General features: G+C 33.4%; 2 protein-coding genes across 4 annotated transcripts in view; one reads left to right on the forward strand and one right to left on the reverse strand.

Moving 5' to 3' along the window:
- Window positions 1-1461, forward strand: part of LOC135128627 (rho GTPase-activating protein 6-like) — a 77804-nt gene extending 76343 nt beyond the window's left edge. For all 3 annotated transcript variants that reach the window (XM_064055580.1, XM_064055590.1, XM_064055570.1), the window contains one exon: window positions 92-1461. In XM_064055580.1, coding sequence (XP_063911650.1) covers window positions 92-1301 — 1210 coding nt within the window. In that variant the 3' untranslated portion in view covers window positions 1302-1461. The remainder of the gene's footprint in view (window positions 1-91) is intronic.
- Window positions 1462-7610: 6149 nt separating this feature from the next.
- The window catches only part of LOC135128637 (uncharacterized), a 62750-nt gene continuing 43914 nt past the window's right edge, over window positions 7611-26446 (reverse strand). The window contains exons 3-6 of the mRNA XM_064055603.1: window positions 15699-15863; window positions 9961-10061; window positions 9673-9823; window positions 7611-8528 (exon numbers count right to left, since the gene is read on the reverse strand). Of these exons, the coding sequence (XP_063911673.1) occupies window positions 8239-8528; window positions 9673-9823; window positions 9961-10061; window positions 15699-15863 (707 nt within the window). The 3' untranslated portion in view covers window positions 7611-8238. The remainder of the gene's footprint in view (window positions 8529-9672; window positions 9824-9960; window positions 10062-15698; window positions 15864-26446) is intronic.

Here is a 26446-nt window from a genome sequence, read left to right on the forward strand (position 1 = left end):
ATTTAGTTTATAAAAAGTACGTTCGCAATGTTAATACACCAATATTGACAATCTGTCAAGACAGACTAATAATAATAACATTTTCTTCCAGGCATAGTAAAGAACAAATTAAAAAAAAAAGTTCCAAGAAAAGAAGAGATGAGTCGGTAGCTAGGAAAAAGAAGGACGAAGAAGCAAGTAGTATAGGTTCGGGGATTACCACAGCCATGAACATTATCTCCCGACTAAGGGGACAAAAAGATGACGATTATCAATATAGTAAGACCAGGTCTTCGTCCATGGAAAGCACGAGCTCGACTCATACCGACAGCGATTTAACTCGGGCTTTGAGAATAACAGATGATGAGCGACGAAAGTCTTCTCCTTATGTTTTGGACAACAGTGGGGTTATAACAGTTAGCTTAACTATCCCAGTACAAACGGTAAATCAGCAATGTCCACTGAACGTGGACGACGACATTCCTTACATAGAGGACGTAGATAACGGTCGACAACAACTAACTATCGGGTTAACCAACCCGGTGACTGTTGTCAATACATCGCCCACAGCACCACCTAGACGAAGACAACGATCAATCAGCGGTAGCGATTCATCGATTGGTTCAATGGTGCAAGCGATACCAGGATCGATATCCTTGGTGCAAGGATACGACTCGGCTGTAGGTTCTTCGGCGACTTATTCTAGCCCTGTACAAAATACACCACCGTCCGTTTCGAGCAGTATCGCCGATCAAGGTGCCTATAGCTCGCCGCCTTCATGGGCGTCGTCGACTCCTCCCACCTCACCCGACAGCGTGCAAACCGTCAACTATATTCCCGACGAACTGCAAACCCAGAAAACACCCAGGATCCAGAAAAACTCTAGCTCGGTCAGTCTTCAGAAAGTAACATTCTCGTCCACTCAGGAGGTGCAGCAGATCAAGAAAACATACCATAAGGAACAAGACATTCAGAAAAGCTACAGCGTAACAACTTTCGAGCAGATCAAATCCCCGGATAGGGAACCAAAGCATACGCCGAGTATTTCCAATATAGGTAACGTAGTTTTAAAATCGAGAACGGAGAACTTCGAGAAAATCACGAAAGTGGAGGTTCAGAAACCAGCCAAGACGAGTTCGGAGAAGAAGAAGTACACTAAACGGAGGTATACAGATTCGAGGCATCAGACGAGGCATATTCCTGATGCGGAAGCGCTGGATGCGGCCAGTTCGCCAAGTAAAAAGGACGAAACTACAACGGCTGCACAAACAGGGCCTGTTTATAAAAGGAGGGAACTTATATCGAGTGTGCCATCGAAGTAAAATGTGCAGGGAGATATCGTTCGCGAATGTGTTCAAAACTTTATTTTGAATAAAACAGTGATAAGTGTCTAGATCTAGTCGTATCTAGTGTTTACTGTCCAAATTGTTATTTATTTTTTAAGGATGCATGCAAACGAAAAGTGTGTTGATGTATAAAATTAAAATGGTTAAGTTAATAAATAATGCTGTAAAGTTTCATTCCTTATTAGGGTACTTTATTTGTGTGGAACAATAAGCTATAATAAAAGTTGCAATTTTATGAAACTATTACGTTTTCAAATTACGTAACTTATTACGCTGAAATTTTAGGATTTAAGACTTTCCTGAAAATAGCAAAATGTATTGTTCAATTTTCTTCTTAAAAAGCGACAGGAAAAGATGTTCTATTACAGCATGGTTAGAAATAAGTGAAAATGACTGCAATGTTCTGCATTAACTTCTAAGAAGTTTCACAGCGTGACTAACTGCAAATTCCAATAAAAATTTATATATACAAGCTTCTTTGCTTACAAAGAGATGATTGCCGGACTTGAAAAATTTGTAATTCTGTTTATGCATTTTTAAAGGAACGGTATATTATTTAGTTTTTGTAATTATATACAACTTAAGACTTAAAACAATGTGAGGTAAAAACTTATTTATTTTACTTAGTAGTATGTGGGTATGTACACGTAAACAATTAGAATTTTGGTACAATAATTTATTAGCAGACACTATCACTATCACATATTTTGCTTTAAAAGAATTTATGCTAGACATTCTGATAACTTTCTGTTTTTTTTCTTTGAAGATCTTTATCGCTCCTGATTTTTCTTTATCCGTTTCTAAAACGTACACTTGGTCATATTATTGTTAAGCTTTTGTTAAATTTGAAGTGTTTTGATGAGCTGATCTTTATTGTCATGTTATTCTCGTTTATTAACTACTTTAAAACATTTAAAATAACTGTTGTCTACAGGGGCGGATGGACCTGTTGAACCAATTTAAACCGGTGCCGAAATTTTATTTCATTTAAAAGTACTACATAAAATTTGGATTCTGGGGTGAGATTTTGTTTCCACCGATGCGGTACGATAACGAAGCGATAAATGACAAGGACGAAAATATAAATTTTAGATGCCAAAGGAAAAGTCGACCACATTTTATCGGTATCGATATTTTATCGTTATAGAAACAAAATCCCCCCCTGGTGAATCACGACTACCCATAATGTGTTGCCTTAAAAGTAATTTGAAGGAATCTCGGGGATGTTTCTGTGTTTTATTTTTGAAGCAGTTTGAAACAATCTCGGGGATCCCTTGTCTTGTTTTTGAAGTAGTTTGAAAAAATCTTGAAAACCCCTTGTATCTGCTTTTTCAAGTAGTTTGAAAGAATCTCGAGGACTCCATGCATCTTGTTTACGAAATAATTTGAAAGAATCTCGGACACCCCGTGTGGTTTTACCTACCGAGCGTAAGTGAAGGAAATATTGTAATCGAGGTCGTCGTTTGACTCTCTACGTTTACTATGAAGAAATGGGTCTCCTGTTTCCGTCTGTCTGTCTGTCCGTCTGTCTGTTCGTCTGTCCGTCCGTCCGTCTGTCCGCGTGTCTGCCGTCCCGATTTTTTTTTTTTAAGCAGTTTAAAAGCATCTCGGCGACCCTTTGATTTTTGTTTTTGAAATGATTTTAAACAACCTCGGGGATCCCTAGTCTCATTTATGAAGTAATTTGAAATAATCTCGGGAACCCCGTGTGTTTCTTTTTAAAGAAGTTTGAAAGAATCTGGGGAACCTCTTGTGGCTTATGTTTTTGAAGTAGTTTGAAAGAATCTCGGAAATTTGAAGTAATTTAAGAATCGTGAGGACTCCATGTGTTTTATTTTCGAAGTAATTTGAAAGAATCTCGGGAACCCCTTGTGCCTTGTTTTTGAAGTACCTAACTTGAAATAGTCTCGGAAGCCCCGTGTATTTCTTTTTGAAGAAGTTTGAAAGAATCTCGGGGTCACCTTGTGTTTTGTTTTTGAAGTATTTTGAAAGAATCTCGGAGATCCATTGTAACGTTTTTTGAAGTAACTTAAGAATCTCGAGGACTTCATGTGCCTTATTTTCGAAGTAATTTGAAAGAATCTCTGGGACCTCTTGTGCCTTGTTTCTGAAGTAATATGAAATAATCTCAAGAACCCCTTGTGTTTATTTTTGAAGCAGTTTAAATGAGTCTGGATGATCCCTTGTTTTTTCTTGTTGAAATGGTTTGAAAGAATCTCGGGGATCCCTTGTATTGTTTTTGAAGTAATTTGAAAGAATCTTGAGGGTCCGTTGTTTTGTTTTTGAAGTAACTTAAAAGAATCTCGAGAACTTCATCTGTCTTGTTTTCGAAGTAATTTGAAAGAATCTCGGAAACATTTTGTACCTTGTTTCTCCAGAAATTCAAAAGAAACTCGAAGACCCCTTGTGTTTTGTTTTTAAAGTCGTTTAAAAAAATTCGGGGACCTCTTATGTCTTACTTCTGAAGTAGTTTGAAAGAATGTCGGAGACCTCTTGTATCTTGTTTTTGAAATTGTTTGAAAGAATCTAGGGGATCCCTTGTCTTGTTTTTGAAGTAATTTGAAAGAATCTTGAGAATCCATTGTTTTGTTTTTGAAGTAATTTAAAAGAATCTCGAGAACTTCATGTGTCTTATTTTCGAAGTAATTTGAAAGAATCTCGGAAATATTTTGGCCTTGTTTCTCAAGAAATTTGAAAGAAACTGGAGGACCCCTTGTGTTTTGTTTTTATAAAGTAGTTTGAAAGAATCTCGGAGATCTCTTGTATTGTTTTCGAAATAATTTGAAAGAATCTCAAAGACCCATGGTGTCTATTTTTGAAGCAGTTTGAAAGAATCTCGGGGGCCTTTTGTTTTTGAAATGGTTTTAAAGAATCTCGGGCATCCTTTGTTTTATTTTTGAAGTAATTTGAAAGAATCTCGGGAACCCCGTGTATTTTTTATTTGAAGAAGATATTTGAAAGAATCTCGGGATCCTCATGTGTTTTATTTTTTAAGTAGTTTTAAAGAATCTCGGAGATCCATTGTATCGTTTTTAAAGTAATTTAAGAATCTCGAGGAGTCCATGTGTCTTATTTTCGAAGTAACTTGAAATAGTCTCGGGAGCCCTGTGTATTTCTTTTTGAAAAAGTTTGAAAGAATCTCGGGGTCCCTTTGTCTTTTGTTTTTGAAGTAATTTGAAAGAATCTCTGGGACCATTTGTGCCTTATTTCTGAAGTAATTTGAAATAATCTCAAGAACCCCTTGTGTTTATTTTTGAAACAGTTTAAATGAGTCTCGCTGATCCTTTGTTTTTTGTTGTTGAAATGGTTTGAAAAAATTTCGGGGATCCCTTGTCTTGTTTTTGAAGTAATTTGAAAGAATCTTGAGGATCCATTGTTTTGTCTTTGAAGTAACTAAAAAGAATCTCGAGAACTTCATGTGTCTTGTTTTAGAAGTAATTTGAAAGAATCTCGGAAACATTTTGTACCTTGTTTCTCCAGTAGTTTGAAAGAAACTCGAGGACCCCTTGTGTGTTTTTGAAGTAATTAAAAAAAAAATCGGGGACCTCTTGTGTCTTACTTCTGAAGTAGTTTGAAAGAATCTTGGAGACCTCTTGTGTCTTGTTTTTGAAATGGTTTGGAAGAAACTCGGGGATCCCTTGTCTTGTTTTTGAAGTAATTTGAAAGAATCTTGAGAATCCATTGTTTTGTTTTTGAAGTAATTTAAAAGAATCTCGAGACCCTTTGTTTTTTTTTTTAAGTAATTTGAAAGAATCTCGGGAACCCCAGGTATTTTTTATTTGAAGAAGATATTTGAAAGAATCTCGGGATCCTCATGTGTTTTGTTTTTTAAGTAGTTTTAAAGAATCTCGGAGATCCATTGTATCGTTTTTAAAGTAATTTAAGAATCTCGAGGAGTCCATGTGTCTTATTTTCGAAGTAACTTGTAATAGTCTCGGGAGCCCCGTGTATTTCTTTTTGAAGAAATTTGAAAGAATCTCGGAGTCCCCTTGTCTTTTGTTTTCGAAGTATTTTGAAAGAATCTCGGAGATCGATTGTAACCTTTTATGAAGTAATTTAAGAATGTCGAGGACTCCATGTGTCTTATTTTCGAAGTAATTTGAAAGAGTCTCTGGAACCTCTTGTGCCTTATTTCTGAAGTAATCTGAAATAATCTCGAGAACCTTTTGTATTTATTTTTGAAGCAGTTTGAATGAGTCTCGCTGATCCCTTGTATTTGATGTTGAAATGGTTTGAAAGAGTCTCGGGGATTCCTTGTCTTGTTTTTGAAGTAATTTGAAAGAATCTCGGGGACTCTCTCTCTGTGTTTTTTTTTAAGAAGAAGTCTGAAAGAATCTCGGAGATCCTATGTATCGTTTTTTAAGTAATTTAAGAATCTCTAGGATCCTATCTCGGGGACCTCTTGCCTTGTTTCTAAAGTAATTTGAAATAATCTCGAGGACTTCTTATGGTTTGTTTTTGAAATAGTTTGAAAGAATCTTGGGCACCCTTTTGTTTTGTTTTTGAAGTAGCTTAAAAGAATATCGGGGAGTAGCTTAAAAGAATCCCGATCAGGAGCGGAGGGGATCTGCTTCACCAGCGTACGAAAAAGATGGACGCATGAAAGGGCGAAATTTTACTTCATCTAAAAGTAGGAATCTAAAATTTGGATTGGGGCACCGGCGCTAATAATGTCTTGCCTTAAAAGTAATTTGAAGGAATCTCGGGGATCTTTCTGTGTTTTATTTTTGAAGTTATTTGAAAGAATCTCGGGCATCCCTTGTCCCTTGAGAAGATCTACTTGTGTTTTTTCCATTTCACTTCCTTCTTTCCAATTATTTTTCTCCTTTTTAACGTCCCATTCTTCGACATCATTTTCTTCTAAGAGACCCACGTTCTCTGCACCATATTTTGCCAATATAATGAATTATGTCTATTTGTAATTTGTAAGAGGTTAAGAAAGAATTACAATGAATTAACCCACAGTAAAACAAATAAGAAAATACTTTGAAAATTTATTTATCTACTCTATCTATCCCAGTTAGAACTCCACGGCCCTATGTCTTGAGAACCGACAGAGATATTAAAATTCTGCAGACGCCATTATTTTTAGCTTGTAGAGGAGAGCTGAATTTAGTACACTGCAAATATGACACACATACGGCGTCGGCCTATAATTTTTCTAGATAGGGATTTCTTTAGTATTTTACAGTGGATACTCGAAAATGTTTAATGTTTGCTTGAAATCCCTGCTTAAATAAAATGTGTAGTAATTTCTAGTGCTAAGGTTACAAGTAGGTACACCATTTACTACACGTGCGACTGAAAAAGATGAAAGTCATAGCACAATTGGAAACGTAAAATAAAAATACTTGATATATTTCATGTCAATTTTTCAATTTTGCCACCTCGTTCAACATCATTCGCCCTTCGCAACACGCAGCTAATTTGACTGTGTATTCGTTGTTTTGGTTATGCTTCTCCGTGTCAGCAATTCCGGCTAAATACCTCGTGACAACGCAAACAATATTATTTATTTCTCCCAGAGGTCCTGGCGATGTGGTGAAATAAGACATCGTTGTTTAAATAATGTGGTGAGTCGCATGGAACAGTGCAAACAGCAAGCAATTTATCTGCGCTGCGGATACATATTTTCATTGAAAACAATATATTTAGTAATCATTAATTAACCGTTTGCTTCATTGTATCAATACAAAGTGAGAGATTTTCGAAATACGGTACCATTACCAATTATAACAGAATGATTTTTAAAAATAACTATTTGTCCAAAAAAAAAAAAACAAAAAGGGTAACTCAAAAATTTAAGATAATTTAAAAGACCCTAGATAATAACAATTATAGCCACTATGTTATAATGCAAAAGTATTTTTAAATTTATGCATGTAATAAAATCTAGCAGAATTTCTCAAAGGAATTTGGTAGTTAGTTACACAGAGCCCTACGCTTTGTGCTTCAATTATTGTAAAAATTGTTCATATTCATTGTAAATGTGCAGCAGTGTTTGAGGTGAGATAAGGTAATTACGTTTTCATGCATGGGAAGCTTTTGAAGCAGATGTTTAATTACTGTTTGTGGAAGTTAATAATATGAGATACATTCAGCTTAAAACTAATTTTCTTGACTAGTTCCCCACGGATTATTCTGCGAAGTTAAAGCAGTCGAATTTTACTGCATATTTGATGAGGAATCCACTTTCGTGAAGTTCTCTTATTTAATTTTAAACTCGAATCTGTCCAACGGTGCTTGTGGAGACCTAAATAAAAGATACTGCGACAGAAAGAGGAATTTACGTATGATACATATCTATTTAGTAGGTATCACAAAAATACAGAAATAAAAGCCCAATTTTCGTAGCAAAATCACGAATATAATGATTATACAAAATGGAGAATCTGTACTGAAACATCTAACATGAACAATCAAACAATTGACAATAATTTTTAGTTTTGACTATTTACAAATTGCTAACTTGAATTAGTTCTAGCTTCTAGTTAAAGCAAAAATAGACTCTTTAATTCATTCGTCTTGTACAAGACGTGCCCAACCCATTTTAGCATAGATAAATCATCGAAATAACAATAATAAAATATGTCAAAAAAGAAATTCATCCGCTCTGTGAACGGACACAATAAAATATATAAACGGTCTAACACAAAATAATAAAAAATGTACAACTTTGTTGTAACTTGGACGGAATAAAAATACGTGTCAATAATCATTAGCTTAATAAAGATATTTACAACGTCATGTACTTAATGATATCATATATACATGTCACCTGTTTTCTGATAACAGAACACGAAGTTAATGTTGCATATAATTGTAAGTGCACTTTGAGGGTTAAGCCAATTAGTGTTCGTTTTTGTACTTATTCAACGCAAATAAATATGTAACTTCGCACATAAAGCTTATATTACACTTCCGTACTATGTGTCTGTATCCGAACTTTCTTCGTACTACCATTCCTAGATAACGTAGGTGATGTTCCTGCAAATCCAGGATTTTGGATACCTAAACCGTCCTTGGGTTTAGGCTTCTTCAAACTAGATCTCAGTGGAGACCTTGTTACTGAAGACGAGCCGGCTGTCGAGCCGTTCGTAGATCCTATAGTAGTCGATGTGGTGTTCATAGAAGCCATACTTCCATTCGAAGCTGCCGGAAGATAAGGTTTCCCGCTGGCATCCGTCACAGAAACACCCCTACCTAGAATAACAGAAAAAAAAAACATATAAATATATACGTTAAAAGTAGACCACCGTATGCCAACTAAACCCGTTATCAATTTTTGTAACTTTCTGTTAGTTCTGTTCACCGAGGTCAAAAAATTTAGGGACGACAATTACTATTTACGTAGACATAATGAAGCATTTCAACATGCAATGTGCAATAAAAATATGGGTGATATTCTTATTCGGGTACATTGATGGAACCCGTTTTCTACTTACAGAGGAATATGCTGGATATCCGGAAACTTAGTGATAAGCAGTCACAGTGTCATCATTTCAGGTTTTATTTTAAGAATACGGTTCGAATTAAGAACAATGATATTAACAATATGCACTAATTAAGCAAGTTGTTCAACGCATAAATGTGATACAGCTCTAATGAAGGTACTGAAAGATAAACCCGAGTCATCGGCGACGTTGTGTATTGATTGCACCCTCGCGGTCAGTTGAAAGTGAATGGATCGATGTCATTTTTTATTTTATTTTTTTATTTGCATGGGTAGCCGAGAATAAATTTGTCGAACATGGTAGTTGGTCGAACTAAAGGTGACTTGGGTCGTATAAACGATATCGGAATCCATTAACTTCGAATAAGTTGCTAATAAATCCAAATTCCCGATATAGCTTGTGATAGATTGGGTCACCACCCCAAAAAAGGGCACCTTGTATTTATTATGGTTTTAAATAAGTTTCTTTGATATTTCGTTCTGTAGAGTGTTTTCTAAGTCTGCAGAAATTTTTTAATTTAGATTCCATTCTTACATGATTCTGTTGTAGGTAATCTTTAATTTTGGCCTGATGTATATTATTAAACACTTGTTTATATACATAAAATTTTTAGTTGTTTGTATGTACCAACTGTTTTCTCCAATTTCTTGAAGTATTTTAGGTGCACGATCGATGAAAGTAGTGGATTAACTATGGGTTTAAAATGTATGGATTCTTCTACTTTGGATCTAAATAGAGGTTTTTTTTTCAAATTTCTATGTAAAGAATTAGGTGTGTAAAAATAGCTAAAACTAACCTTATGATAGCAAACACACAGGTGACTTGTCAAGATTAAAACCCCAAATTTCAAAAACTGGCTCAGCTGGCGAAAAATATGTTAAGTGAATATTTACCATTCGAACGTTCCCTGAAACCGGGATTTCCGTACGTGGCACCTTCCATTGGCACAGCAACCGTAGTGGGATCTCCACCCTCTCGTCTCGCAAATAATACATCATATATTGACATAACAAAAAGGATCACCGTTAAGACTATCAACAAGATCTGAAAAATAAAAATGTATTAGAACGAGATTAGATTCGAAGATCCATCAGTATTTTCGCATGGATAGTGATCGGGCGGACGTTACTGCTTGTATTATTATGGGACTTTGGGAATAAGGTAATAAATTCACAACTGACCTGAATATAAAATCCGGGACCACGACTAATTTCAAAGCCGTTGTTTTCCCTGTCATCTGCTTGTAAGGCGAAAAGACCAGCTGCGGCGATCGCCAACAGAGCTGCAACAATGAAGCGAAAATTTAATATGTGGTCACATAGGATTGAGTTCTTGCGTTAAGCCGGGAAAGGATGGGATAGCATATTAGAAGTAGTGAATAGACGCTGTTGCAGTAATTGAACTTCTTTGTTGCTTTGTGTCAGAATGTCGTCCGGAAAGAATTAGTAATAATGCGCAGATTTAATTATTAATCACAAAATTTAATATTTTGGAAGGGTTAAATTTGTTTCTTCGTCAGTAACGTAGGTGATGTTATACATATCAGATGTACAACAGATGGCTACATGTCTATTTTTTCGAAAAATAATATGTATCACATGGCCATTGTTAGAAGTTATAAGAAAAAAAAGGTTTAATACAATTTCACGTTTACAATTTTACATATAAAAAATTGTTTTTCTTGATTATGTTCATAACATCATCTGTAACATCAATATCAGCAACGGAATGATTCTTACTGTATAAAAGAAATTACTTGTTAATGTACTCTTGTTCAATAAATTTGCGTCTTGAAATCGATTCTAACGACATTCTCTTAATGCGAAATTGATGACTTTATTGCTTAATCAATTATTACGGTAATAATATGTTTCACTTACAAGACTTAAAGACGAATATTAAGCAGAACTGCACCTTTACATTCGAAAAACAAGGCACAAATCAATTTCCAGTTGTATTATAAAATATTTAATTGTACCATACTGACGTCATGTGACATCTGAAGGTACCTACTCCGTAGAACTTTTATTGGTAACCCCTACAGTAGAAAAAAATAGGTCTCCCGTTTCCGTCTATCTCTTTGCCTGTCTGTCGTCTGTCTGCGTCGATTTTTATTAAACAGATAATTTTCGAAATTATCGAACCCATTGTTGCCAAATTTTATACGTATATCAACAATGGGATGACGCCATATCCAAATTTAACAACAGTAAATGTTATTTAAATTTTATAGAATAAGTCGAGTTGATTCTTTACCGTAGACATTCAGGTTTTTGAAAAACAAATCAATTGTACTCGCATAAAAACATTTCACCATTTTACTTTGAAACTGAAAAAGTGTATGCTCTAACATCTTTCAAACGTTTTAAGGTAATTGGAAGCTTGGGAAATGGTAAACAAAATTTTGCTCAACAAATACTATTTAAATTTTGTAAAGCAACATACCTCTGCACTTGTGGTTTATGAGTCCGTGTAAGTTTTTATCGTAGATATCCAGATGTTTTGTTTCAAAATTCAAAATCGTATAACATTTCACAATTTAACTTAATGGGTCGAAATATCGTAAATGTTTTAATTTTATCCGTCGCAAGCATGTTAATCGTAATGGAACGTTATTTCTCCCTTCTGACAAATTGATGACGTCATAGCAAAATTTTTCCGGATACATCCCAACAACAATGTGCACAACAATATGACTCTATACTTGTGGTTTATTAATCCATTTATACTTTTTTTACTTCATAGAGGTTATCACAAAAAATTGGAAAATGAGATTTTATAACTTTTCGAAGAAGCGCAATTTGTTGCAGTGTACTTCAGGGGCAAGGGAAGTTGTCTCGAAATACATTCAGACTAATTTTTAATTCACTATTAGTATTTATTTTAAATTAAGATGGTGAAGTTATTCTCTGAAAATTCATTGGCTAAACCAAACAAGTCAGATTCCACAATAAATATTGGGACAATATAGACATAAAATGTATACAAATATAAGTATACATTAATTCTAGGTTATTATATAAGTATATGTATGTTTAACATCAAAAATGAAGATTATTAAACATCAAAGTTGTCAGGCCATGAACAATTTTTTTTTAAGTCTTCTATAGAAATCACTATTAACGTCAAAAACTACTGTTTTTGAAAGCTATTTTGTAAAATCTTACAAATAAGTTTTGTAAAGCTTTTTTAAAAGGGCAAAACTAACGAAATATTAGCTTCAAATTTGTAATTCCCTGACATCTATGACGACTCATCTTTAAATGTCAGTCAGTTCAGAACTCGTGGCAGATACTTCACTATTGTGGTGACCGAATTTGAATCAAATTTTTTTTTAGTTTTACCCAACACGCGCTGCTAATTCTTAAAACTTTCTAATCGGAACAGGCGAATTTTTGGACGACGCCAACCCGTGTAAATTTAATTCATTGTTTGTAAATTCACAGTTCATGTTAGGATTTTAATCGTTAACTGGTTCTACAACAATGTAACGGATACTTACTAGGAGATTTCATGAAATTAACTTAGCCAGGACTCGTTTGATTTTGTTTGTCTAATTATGAATAAGTTTCTGGATGCTAATACGTAAGTGTTACATTATAACGCTTCGTAATTCTTCACACAAGATTGCTAATAGTTCATTAACGGCAGTTAAATTAACAAAATTCATCTTAGCGTGAACTGGTGGGGGACTAAAATAATTCCTTCCCTTAGGCCGTTATCATCGTTATCATCATTACATCACCTCTCAACGTTAGAGATTGATTACACCACCGAGGCATTTCCTTGCAACGTTAACAATTACATTATTTGAGTTAAAAATGTGTATATTAATATGGAAAATCCATTTAAGCTTATGTAGGCAGAACTTCCCTCATCCCTGATGTTAGTACAACGTATCCAGCTTTTTCGCAAAAAAAAAAAAATACTATGTTTATGATAACCCCTTTAAGTTAAAATAAAGATATGTGTGTACAGAGTTAAAGTAAAGGTAAAGACTCAGGCTATGCGTATGTGTCAAGTGAGTTTTCCATTAGAAAATTTTGTTTGTTTTTCTTGATTTGGTCAATAAAATAAATTGACTCATTTATTGATGTTTTTGCGTCACTCTGTAGAAAATTGTACAAAACAATTCTAAAACATGTTGAAGTAAATAACAAGTATAGACTCATAACATTTTAGAAAAGATATATTCGGTAAAATTTTGAGATACATTTTGATTAACCATTTACCCTGCTCATGAAATCCTTAAAATGTTTTGCAAGATTTTAAAGTTAAATCGTAAAATGTGTTTATACTATTCTGATTTATTTCAAAAATCTGGACGTTTACAGTACAAAAATCAATACGGATTCATAAAGCACAATTGTGTAGACACGTCCAAAATTGTCAAAGCAAGTCGAAATAACTTAAACATACGATTTATAGCTAAAATTTGGAGGGTTTCTTGGTATTTTCGAGTCCGTTGGGTGCAGGAAATGTTAGAAGTAATAAAAGAAAACTTTAGAAGTTGCATTTCTAAAATTTTTGAACGAATAAGAATATATATATATATTTTTTTTTAGATAAAGTTTACTACGCAAAATTTTGTGATGTCGTTATCCCATTTTAGGCACTTTTGGGGTAGTGTTGCATAAAATTTGACAACAATCTGTCCTGTAGTTTTAAAATTGTCTAATAAACATGAACACAGACGACAAACAGACCGAAACGCGGGATCTACTTTTTCATATTTTAGGGGTATGAAACATCGAGAAAACATGAAAGTAGCCAATCGCCGTAACGTTAAGCACATTATCCTTATTTTTAACATTCCTTGAAGCTCTAAAGGTGATTTTAAATCAATCATTTTTTGTAATTTCTTACGAACTGTGTACTCGTGTATTGTAGAAAGAAAAACTTAAAAAAAATAGTAATTATATTTACAGAATAAAAATAAAAAGGGTAGTTTTATATGCAAAATGAAGTTGTTTTTATTTTCGATCCTTACTGGAAATTTTTATTTTGGATTTTTTTTTTTTTAATTTCAATTAATTATTTTTTCAAGATCTACTAAGGTGTAAGTCAGGAAGACCTACTTTTTCTTATTCTAGAAGCTATAACACATTAGGAAAACATGAAATTAATCATTCGTCAAATGGACGTGTTTTTCATTAACAAGACTTTCTAGCGTTGGATGCATTTTATTTGCAGTGAAATTCCAGTGTTTGTTTATTATCAGTTTTCTCTAGGTATAAAGGTTATTTTTAATAGATATGTACGCATTGACGTTAATAGCAGTTTATTAACAACTGCAGTCAACGTGCAATATGTAGTATTTCATAAATACGTACTTAAAGATCTTTAAAAATATACTTACGTTATCAGCAATAAACTTATAATATATTTTGGCAGTTCGAAATCATTTGTATAATTAATTGAATGTTACGCACAAGATTATGTTTTTGTTGTTGGATGCATCACAATGGTAAGGTAAAAAAAATAGTCTCAGTGTAAAAAAATGGCCCTTGATGGGATCGAATCCGCGACCTTCACGTTTTAACCAACTGAGCTAATGAGTGCTTCGTCAACGTTTCTCTATATTACTATAAAATATTGAGGTCATCAAACTGCTGGTGGGGATGCTTAGATAGTTTTTGGTCAGCGTTTTACCTTCTATACATCTACTGACTTCTGCCATTGCACTTAAATTATGTGTCTTAAGAACAAATTAAAATGACCATTCTCCGGATGAACTCAATTACAATGGCTTATGCTCCGAAAATAAAAACTGGTCAAAACTTGGTCAATAAATTTATAAATAACAAAAGGTTGCAACAAATGTATTATGAAGAGCGTTTTTTGAAAAATTCGACTAACAGGCTGTAAACAACTTTTAGCGTCAGCTAGCTGACTGAAAAATGATATGCGGATCGGATTTTCAGTATGTGCCAGAGACCGAAGGGCGCAATATGACACGTAATATAAATGTTCGTCACCAATGTTAGCTGAAAAAATTAATTGAACAGTGAACTTCCACTGGTTGTATTAGCTTCTGATAGATTCTTGTTGCTAGAAAAGTAAATCGTGTTTCTATAAGTTAAATTTTTAATTAAAATTGGCATAAATTTAGGGAATTCAGTTGGAAATGTGGAAAACAAAAAAGATAAAATTGTAGGAAACGTTATTATTATTTTGTTTCTATATAAACTTAGTATCATCACAGGACGTTAAAATTTACAAACCAGATTTAAAAAATAATTTATAATAAAGTGTTTATTAGTTTGAGCCATTATATGCCATCATTTTAACATTGTTTCTTATGGAGATGCAAGTATCAGTTCCTAAATCTTAAAACATCACAAACATAATCTATTACGTAATGTAGTACTATATAATGCATCCCTGATTCTAAAAAGAATCATATCTTGCACACCCTGAAAACGGCGCTATTGAGTTTCTTCTAAAAATTCGCCACAATAAATACTCCGAACGCAAACCTGGAGAGGTTTAATTTCCTGTCAGTTTTCATCGCATCTCAGCAAGCTTTCTACACGGATGTTATTTACAAACAAGCTTCCTTTGGAAACTTATGACATCGACGTACTGCATTGGCAAAGCATACGGAAAAGCGCCGCAATATCAAAATGCAACTTTGTTTCATTGCACTCCCAAGGATTTCTACCAATTACATGATTGCACGGAAAACATTCAACTACCGGACGAAAACCGGATGCTAAATTTTAGCGTGCAGCAGGTGCACAATTATATTATTTTCAAGTATATGTAGGACTGTTTTTAAACAACGCGTGCTTACTCAGTAAACGGAGATTTGTGTAATTGTGTGCGTTAATAAAGTTTCCCGTTCCCGTGCTAAATCGTGGTGGATTTATTGTGCGCTTCACCACGGTCTTTATGTTAAAAAACCAAACCAACTTACTTGCCAGAAGTCCTAATGCTAATTTCGTTATGACGACCACGCTGTATTTCATCATAACTTTTTCTTTTGAGCTCAGCATGGCTAATTGGATGACGCTGAGGAAACAGAACACTCCGAGGACGGACACCCCGATGGCGGCTACCAATCCTGCCGCCCACACGGCAACTGCAAGAGTAACTTTGTTATTATATATTATATTAAAATGTACAACGTAAAGTGGCTTGAATAAATTGCAGAAGTTAAAGAGAGAAAAATTGCGGGTTAAAGTGCGTTTTCATTACGCCGTTACGGTAACAGTTTTAAATTTAATTTGAGCCGCGTGCGTCTCGTAATTCAATTTGCAAATGGGCAAAATAAAAGTTTTGAAAGCTTTTCTGACGTTGTGTGCGGAAAAATTCATTAAAACTGTGAAACGTTAAGTGTTAAAAATGGAAATGCCCGACCCGGTTTTGTTTAGATCGTTATAAGAGTGGTTTTCATAGAGGCATGGTAACTGACGGACAAAATTAATTATTTACTGGAATTACGGCATTAAGTGATTGTTTTAATTAATCACTGTTACGACTTTTTCCACATGAGAAAATCCATTTTGGTTATCTTTCATTAGTTGCTGTAACATTTTTATCTTGGATCTATATGTTCAACAGTTAAACTGTCTAGCGTAATCATAAAATCGAAATCTAGAAGTAAGTATAGAGTACGCAGTTAGAATAAAAGATCACGTAGCATTAACGAGGATTTGTAAAAGAAAATATTACTGAAGTACAGACAATGTAGATTTTATAAAACTTTATTTAATCTTTTTGAGGTTACATCAACATTCTGAGCGAGATTTTAGTTAGTTGAGTTAATGTCTACCTCCGCATTTGAAAGATACAATTAAGAAGTTCTTAAATAAACTCTAAAAGGTCATGGTTCCCGAACTTATTTATTTTTAAGATAATTTCCTATGACGCAGGTGATGTGATGTCTACATTTCTGGTCAATATTTTTTTTTTGTAAAATATATTTTAAAAATAAATGTGAAAAAGTATTGTTATTCCTATCTTGGTAGGTGAGTATTCGATGTTATCATAATTAAAGAGTGCGTTTCAACACACCACAGAGCAGACTCGAATCTTGTCCCTGTAGTATGCAAAACGGATGCCGTTTAATATGTAGGCTGTCCGTAATGCACCCATAAGTGGTATGTGCACCATTGCATTAGTATAAAAAAGCAGAATATTTAAAATTAGGCCGTCATTTTTTTGTGATAAATCTATCATTTATTCAAAATTTCACTAAAAATTTTTTGTAATAAATGTTCTTGCGTGTGTCAAGTCAGTGCTTGGTGGTCGTCGTATGTGGTTTAATTACTAATAACATAAAATATAGTACATTAAAAATACTACAAAGAATTTGTAGTTTTGGTAAAATAGTACGCACATTCCTAATCTCCCATGGACTAGAAACATTAACAATTATATACTTAACTTCCAACCTACCAGTTTCTAACATAATAATCCACACAATAGCATTTATTCTTCCGGGCGAGTTCGTTGTCATAAATCAGAAAAATAAGGCGAGAACGCTAATAATAATTGCTTTAGGGTAGGCTGTCGGCCTTCTCAAAAAGGATTTTGCCTGGCTGTTCCGTTGCGCAATTTAAATATCGTCGCGCTCCTAGAGGCAAGACCGTGAACTAACCACTCAATTGAATTCAAACGCATTTTTTTCAATAATTGTTCGTTTTGTTAAAAATTCTGTTATGGACTGTATCACTTATTTTTCACGAAAATTCCTGTTAAGCTCATTCGACATATTTTGAATTAATTTATGGTATATTTTGATTATAACATTATTATATTATTATTTAAATAAAATGTACTACTAACCAATATTCTAATATGACAGGGGCCTTTAAAATACGTTCCGTTTTCACTGTAAGGATTTTCAAGCGGCTCTAGGATGTTTATTTAACACACAATTATGCGTTTTTACGATATTTCTATCACATTTTCAACTGTTTTTAGCGGCTTAGAACATGAATAAATAATAGTTTAAAAAAACTAAAAAAACACGCTTTTATTGCTAATCGAACTAAAAACTAGATAATAATTTTTAATGACAGAGTTTAATATTACAGTAGTAGAAGATCAAACAATCAATCATAATAAATCACCTCAAATTAAAATTATAATAAAATTTAAGTTATTAACAGAATAATTCAATTCAGAGTAAAAAGCGTGGGGTGCTTGATATTTTAAATATTACAATCATTCTATTGGCAACTATCTATGAGAGGCTAGTTATGAACCGCAGTAAAATGCACCCCACGCTTTTTACTCTGAATTGAATTATTCTGTTAATAACTTAAATTTTATTATAATTTTAATTTGAGGTGATTTATTATGATTGATTGTTTGATCTTCTACTACTGTAATATTAAACTCTGTCATTAAAAATTATTATCTAGTTTTTAGTTCGATTAGCAATAAAAGCGTGTTTTTTTAGTTTTTTTAAACTATTATTTATTTTTCATTTTTTAGTCTGCGACAAATTCATAAATTGGGGAATTAATTAGCATGCGCAGATCGCGCGCTAGCTTTATCTCTTTTACTCCACTACACAGGATCCATAAAAGAATTTATAAATCCTGGCGGTCCTAATAAGGATAATGGGAAACTGTTATCAAATTATTGCATTGTCATCGATCCTTGAGACGTGTGCAAAGTTTCAAGATGATCAGACTTTTAGAAACCGATGAAAATTAAGCTCAAAGATTCCGTTACATACATACATACAACCCAAGCTAATAAAAGCGTGATAAAAATGCTGCAGTTTGATCTATTGTACATCTACATTAACATCATTTTATCGTAAAAAAAAAAAAGAAAAAAATTGCTAGACCTCCCCCAGCGAGTCCCCTTAAGGCAAATATTTTCAGAAATTCTTGCTTTTGCGATTAATTTCGCCACACCACATTTTTGATTTGTTAAATGTTTCTAAAATTCAATTTTTTGTGAAAACAATAAGTATGATATGTCTATATTTAGATATTGAAGCATCTTGTGTCTCCTCAATTTCACAGCTCATTAGCCGCCCCTGTCCATTTTCTAAGGACAAATGCACTCCAGGCGGAACATAAACAAGTGTGTTTCCGTAACATAATGTGTTCGAATTATAGACAGTGGCAGAGTATATGTTCTTAAAAAAAAGTTGGATGTCGTGGACAAACATAAAAAATTTATAGATTGTCAAAATATATTTATAAGACATCATTTAGCTTCATTATTGCTGCTGGTATTACTTATCTATATTTGTTTTACTGTACAGAGGTTATCACAAATAAGATTTAGCAGAAACATTTTTTTTTTACTTTTCAAAGAAGCGGGATTTTGAACTGTAGTTAAGGGACAAGGGAAGTCCTGCGAAATAACTCCCAACCACTTTTTACTTCCCGAGCGTAAGCGAAGGAAATATTGTGATCGAGTCCGTTCGGCCGATTCTCTACTTTTACGTTTTCTCGGCCTTTCATAACCCCTAGAGTACGAAGAACTAGGTCTACCTATAGTCCCTAGAAATACATAGTATCGTCATCCATTGTTGTACGAGTGAAGCAAATGCAGTTGGTAACGCAAAAAATTCCCCTGGTATGGAACCAAATTTTGTCAGCTAATAATTATTAATAAGATTTTATTACCTAAATTTTATATTTTATTAATATTTATCTAATCAACACATTTTTGCATTTTATTCAAATTAAAAATCCAAATTTTGTGTACAAACTACAAACTTTAAATAAAACCATTTTAAATTTCGCGGTCTGTCAAATGGGGTAAGTAAGTTTTTTGTTTTTGTTAAGTTTACGTCAAGTTTGCCTCACGGTGGCGATACTATGTGTTCTCTAGGAGCTATAGGTCTACTTTTTCCGTCTGTCTGTCTGTCTGCCGTTAAGAGACAGATAATCTCCGAAAGTACTGGAGAGATTTTTCTAATTTGTCTCATCATCCCCACCAATAATGGGATGACGTCACTTCAAAATTGTACACAGTAAATGGGTTTTAAATTGTATAATAAATTAACATAATTCTACACATGTAGTTAATTACTCCGTGTTGAGTTTTTACCTGAAACGTTCAGACTTTGGAAAACAAAATCAATATTATAAAACAACATTTTGCAATTTAATTTTGAATCTGCAAAACCGAATGTTTTGAAAATTTGCAGACGTTTCAAGGTAATGATAGGTATGATAAATTTTTAATCAAAATATATTTACTTATCCCCTCCAAAAAATTGATGACGTCAGCTCAAAATTTTGCCGAATAAATCCTATCTAAAATGTAGAAAATATGATGAGTCTGTACTTGTGATTTATCATTCCATTCATATTTTTTCGATTTGCTTATACAGGTGACTTAAAAATAATGAATGCGTGAATTTATTTTATTAATTTAATCAGGAACTACAAAATGGAACCCTTTGAAATCTTGGAGATGTTTTAAAGATAACATGGTAAATTTGTGATCAAAATGTATTTGCTCATCCCCCCCTAAAAAATTGATGACGTCACTTCAAAATTTTGCTAGACAAATCTTATCTTAAATGTGCAAAGTATGATTAGTCTATACTTGTGATTTATCACTGCATTAATATTTTTTAGATTTGCTCAAAGAAATTAATAAATCCGTCAATTTATTTTATTGAATAAATCAAGAATTCCAAAAATGGATGCTTTGAAATCTTGCAGACGTTTTAAAGTCATTGTAAGAATGGTAAATTGTTAATCAAAATGAATCTATTTATTCCCTAAAAAATTGATGACGTTATCTCAAAATTTTGCCGAATAAATTCTACCCAAAATGTGTAAAAGATAATGAGATTTTACTTGTTGCATTCATATTTTTATTGATCAAATTACGAAGGAAACATACCATTTTCCCGAAAATGTCAAAAAACAAAGGTCTTTACTTAATAAGAATTATAATCATGATATTCGGAACATTTTGTCGATTACTACTTAATAGTTTTGATCCTTTGTTTTGAGGGGACGAACTCATTCAAATCAAACTAATTTCTAGGTGACATTCTTCCGATGTATAAACATAAACACTTTCAATTTGTTTTTCTTATCGAGGATAACCTAAGGACGTACAGTAATGGACGCCATCGGGCAATTTGGTACTTTCATATTTTCTCGATATTTCATAACCCCTAGACAAGGCCGTAGTTAAGGTGAGGCTAGGGGTGCTGAGCCTCCCCTAGATCTAGACAAGTTATAATTAACCAAATGTGAATTACAACTTCGAAAATCAAAATAAAATATAGTGTTTTATTCAAAAAACGGAAGTCAGAGCAATAAAAAAGTCTGGACCGTCGGCATTTTGATCCGGTTTTTGCAATTCGTAGAAAACATTTTTTAGTTTAGTTTCTTCACTCTCACGTCTACAGGCTGATAAGTGTTAACGCTATTTGTTTTAAATTACGACTACCATAAATGATTTTCAGTTCAGTTTTCAGTCGCACATCTGTTATTACATACGGCAGACGTGATCACATTCTTTCGTTATTTTATTGATTATAAATCACTATTCAAGAATAACAATAATACAATACTTTTATTATTAGTTTACAGTGCATCTATCCAAACTGATGTATGCGTCCTTGCAAAAATATGGATGACATCAGCACATTTTGTAATAGAAAAACTCATTTGTAACAAACGGTTAGCACGTTTTTTACCTTTACTCCAATATTAGATACATATTTTTATTTTAGCTTATAATGGTTGCCATAAAAACATTAAAATTTGCAAAATCAAATCTTTTAATTTTTCGAAAGAGCTGGATTTGACAACTCGACCAATTTTTTTTTAATCAGACAGATGTCGTTACCTCCTAACAAATAACTTACGTTGAACTTCTTGGCTAGACGGACTCTGCAAACTACCTCTTACAAGTTTTACAACAAGATTCCCTTGACTGCAAGCCCATTTTAGTGTTTCCATGAGCAAGGTTAAAAAAGCGATACCATTAAACAACTTGTAATTCAACAAATTATCACTGACTTGACAAAGTATTTTCTGAAGTCTAAAAAGTATATTTATGTAGGCATAAAATGACTTGCCTTAACAGGTATGAACACTATATTTGGCTACGTCTCGGGTGTTAAACTTCACGCTTGCGAGGAAAATATATGCTTTCCGCTATTAATATGCAAATAACCTATAGTAAATTCTACAAACTTCTGAGTTTTTAAATCGCGAGCAAGTTACTAAAACTGGTAATTTTTGTCATACTGTGACGATATGACGTCACCTTGCAGAAGGGTGAGTGTTATTTGAAAAGAGGCCCAAGGGTATAATGGAAGATAATTCTAAAATTTACTCATCTCAATCACCAAGTGTCTCAAGAGGTCAAATTCAGAAAAACATTTTTGAAAACTGCTAGATCAAAAATGAAATAATATTTTGATAACACATTTTCACGGTTTGTTAGAGCACCGAGAAATAACTGTACAAAGTGAAATTGTAGCTGAGAAATATTTACGGTCTTTGCAGCATCAGCAAATGTACTGTGGAAACATATGGGATTCTAAATCTGTCTAAATCGAATTAAATAAGCGAGACACGACGTATTTTAAAAAACCTACAGTCTAAATTGTGTGGAACGTTACAAGAAGTTAGTACAAAAAACTGCGGTGAATACAGAACAGCATTGTCGTTGTTCAACCACATTTGAATACACGTTGTGTAACAAACAATTTAATTTAAACTGGGAAAAAATCTGAACGAGTAATTCTCTGGAATTGACAAATAATTCATCAAGCACTTTTCCTTTGGTAGCTTCCCTCCCACGCTGCCCCTCGGGGTGTAACTAAACAACATGCTTCGAAAAGCCTGCCTCAGTTTTTTCCTAATTATACCAGTGCCCTTGGGTTATTAACACTAATAATAGTCTTAAACGGTTGTTTGGCACGAAATGCACAGTACAGTTTTAGTATTGATGATCTATTTCAGAGCACGTGAATCGAATATTTCACAACGAATGTCCACAGATTTTGCTAATTACGGTAGTTTGGCCAAGTGATTCATTGTTATTGTACAAAGTATTAAAAACAACAATTTTTGTAATAAGTGGATCGAACACGGTGCTTTACGTTATTTTGCTACTGAAAAGTCTCGTCACGTATTGGAAATATTTTCGCAAGCGTCGTGGACATTTTTAAATGAATTACTTGCTGCGAAAGGCGACGACAATATTGAACTGCAAAAGACATCTGTCGCTTACAAAAGCTGTTAATTATATGATTTAACTTTATTTTGATGCATTATCATATTTTTTTTTAATAAACAGTTTACGAAGTATATGCAATGTGTTAATTGTACAATCAATTTTATTTAAACAGGTAAAAATACAAACGGATAAATTAAAATGTGTGGGTGTTGATATTCAAATTTAGTGAATTCACCCCTTGCGAAGCTGTTTAGCATCCAAGTTCTGTAAAATCCATTCCAGATAAAGAGCATTTCCTGCAAAATTTAAACGTTAAGTAATTAAAATACTTATTATTTCATCACTTTATTGTGCTATCTATTATGTACTAGCTTTTATCAGCTTTTATCAAGAAAATTTGGAAATACTAGTGGGTGAAGTGATCTAAGTAATAGTGGCGAGATTTTCTGGGACAGTGATTCGATTCCGAAGTGCCCAATAGCTTGTGATTCTAAAACAAATTACTGAATGTAACTTAATATATTTTATATGCAAAATTTTGTAGTGTTGTAAAACGCTCCCATATAACAATCCTTCTGACAATCGAAAAATAATACTTCTAGTTGACCTATTGATAAACAATTACAACAAAATTTCTTGTCTTCAAAAACCACGAAAACTAATATTCGAAAAAAAAAACTCCGATCATACCTGATCGAGTTCATTTTGTAACGAAGACACTGAATAAACACATTGTTTGTATATCTATCAGTCAGAGACAAACTTTCATGTAAGTATCCATGGTTAACTTTGATAGTGTTTTTTCAACAATCAACAATATAAGGTTGAATGCAAAAAAAAGTGGTTCGACTAATCCAAAAACCTGTTTTAAAGGATAAAAATAATCAAAAAGAACTTGTTATCAGAAAACCATAGTTTCCCACGTAGCATTGTAAACGTGAGTAAATTTATTTTCATATTTTGTCGATAAACAAAATGATTAGTAGTACGTTTGATTGAGTGTGGATTGATTATACGTAACAAAACAAAATTGCATTAGAAATAGAATTTTATGAATAATAATCGTACATTTTTGTGTTTTTAATGTCAAATTCAAGATAGGTTATAAAAAATTATTTACATAGAAGTTCCCTCACCTCCGAAGCAGAACTAATATTATGTATACGAGTACATCAGGAAGGAAGATTTTCCCACGCTGATTTCTTTTTATTTTTGGGTTTTTAAAGGGAAATGAGCGAATAAATTTTAGTTCTGTTCTATAATGCTTAATTCAAAATTGTTAACTAATTCTTAAAAGTCAAAGAACTTTAAATAATCATCCATCCGAGACTGATCGTGCTACGAAGTTAGGGAAATTGTATAAATAACTTTATTTTATAAATTGATTCATTACTGTGCAAAATTTGACGACTCAAAACTACGTTTACTTCCCGAGAGCAAGGAAGTATTCCAATAGGGAAAAAAATAGGTCTTCCATTTCCGTTTGTCTACGGTCTGTCTATCGTTTTATTACACAAATAATTTCCCTAACTACTAATTGTAATTTTATACGTTGTGGTGACCGAATTTAAATCAAAGTTTTCGCGCTGACATTAATTAACAGCGGCGCGAAATCACACTTGAATAATTTTAATTTGAAAGAGAAAAAAAAATTCAATCACAAAAAAGGAAATCGTTAAACATAGGCAACCTGGTGCACGGAAATGCTTGCTTGGTAGTCGGACGATTTAGCGCTAGGGGTTTTTAGTTAGAGGGTTAGACAAAGGGCGGCATGGCGTAGCGTCTGTCTGAATGTACTTGTATGAATGTAACCACGTGGTAAGAGCTAGGTTTAAATTAGTTGGTTTGGTAGTTAATAAAATGGGACGACAATCTACGATTGACAACAAACCTTACCCAACCCGCACGGTTAATTCTTGCGGCCTTTTAATCGAAAATTTGCGGACTTCCGTTCAACGCGAAACACGTGCTGTAAATTTGGTTCTTTGTTTGTAAACTCACCAATCAAGTTAGTTTTTCTTAATCATCAGCCAGGGCAAACACAATTTAACAATCAGGATTATTTAAATAAAGCAATTACTAGAAGATTTCATGAGATTCACTTAGTCAGGAAATCACCTTTGTTGTTTCATTACGAATAGGTTTCTGGATGCATATACGTAAGTGTTACATTATATCACTTCTTAATTCTTCACACAAGATTGATAATAGTTCATTTACGGCAGTTAAACAAGTTCATTATACTGCGAACTGGCGGGAGTTATGATAATTTCCTCCCTTAGGTGGTTATCATCGTTATCATGATTAATACATCGAGGCAACTCCTCGCAACGATTCTAAAATTTCCCTCAGAGCGATGATTGGATATTTTTGTGTTTGTTTATTATGTGTTTTGTTGGGGTAACCAGTTTGCGGTGTTTTAAACTCTCAAAGTAAATTGTTTGTTGAAGTAACCAATCACTTAGATCATGATATAATTTGACATAATGTAAACTCTTTGTTTCAATCGTTGATAAAGTGTGGCAAATTTTAATCTCATGTAAATTTTGTTAACTTTGCAATTTTCCACCTCGTACAATATTTCTCAATCTCACAGTTTGAACTTCAGTAATTTTATTTGTTGTATAATATTTAATTGAACGTAAATTTCATGTTCTACAGTTTTAACCTCACATAATATTTCTATTTGTACAAGTTGATTTCACGCCAGATCTTTTGTTTCATAAATCCTTGCTAAGTTTTCTTTTGTAAATAATTTGTTTATGAATGTTTCTATCATATAAATTGTTTGATGTCCAATTTTATCTCACATAAGAATTATTTGTTGTTTAAATTTTCACAAGATTGTATGGCGAATTTAAATGTTGTTTATCGTTCGTTAAAATTTTAACACTTGTTTAGTTGTTGTTAATATCAGAGTTATAAGAGATTGAATATTTAAAAATGGAATTGAGGTTAAATAACACAGAAAACGTCACCTGCACAAGTCCGCGGGCTTGTATGGAGTCAGGGGGCGATCGCCGGTGTTGTAACGCTGTCGGCTTCGTGCTAGCCGAGACCCAACTACGGATCTGCGATCGTAGCGGCCTAGTTTCGCAGGACACGTTCGTAATGGAGATATGCGTGCGGGTAGGCTTTGTGATAGATAGAATCACCGTCGTGGGGGGAGAACAGCCCCAGACCGGTAGCCCCAAACTCCGCTTATGCTAGAATGCCCAGTTGTGCTCCTGTTAACTGCCGTAACTTTAAAAATCTGCCACCACACGCCCCTAATAACTTGTGTATTTGCATCCAGTTACTTAAGTCGGATTTTGCTTTGTTTTTATTAAATTTGTGATATTCAAATATTTGCATTGATTCCAAACAGATGTATAGGATGTTGCATAGTAAATGCACACTGTGATTGGTATTATCTATATTTTTTAACTTCTAGGAGTTATCAGAAAAAATTAAATTTCGCAAAATTCTGTCTAAACACTAGACCATTTTTTAGAAATTATCTATTAAATAAATTTTCATTATTACAGATAT

The sequence above is a fragment of the Zophobas morio genome, unplaced genomic scaffold (assembly GCF_036711695.1).
Source record: "Zophobas morio isolate AGI-343-1 ecotype UQ-CSIRO unplaced genomic scaffold, CSIRO_AGI_Zmor_V1 ptg000002l, whole genome shotgun sequence".
In the NCBI taxonomy this organism is placed as follows: domain Eukaryota; kingdom Metazoa; phylum Arthropoda; class Insecta; order Coleoptera; family Tenebrionidae; genus Zophobas; species Zophobas morio.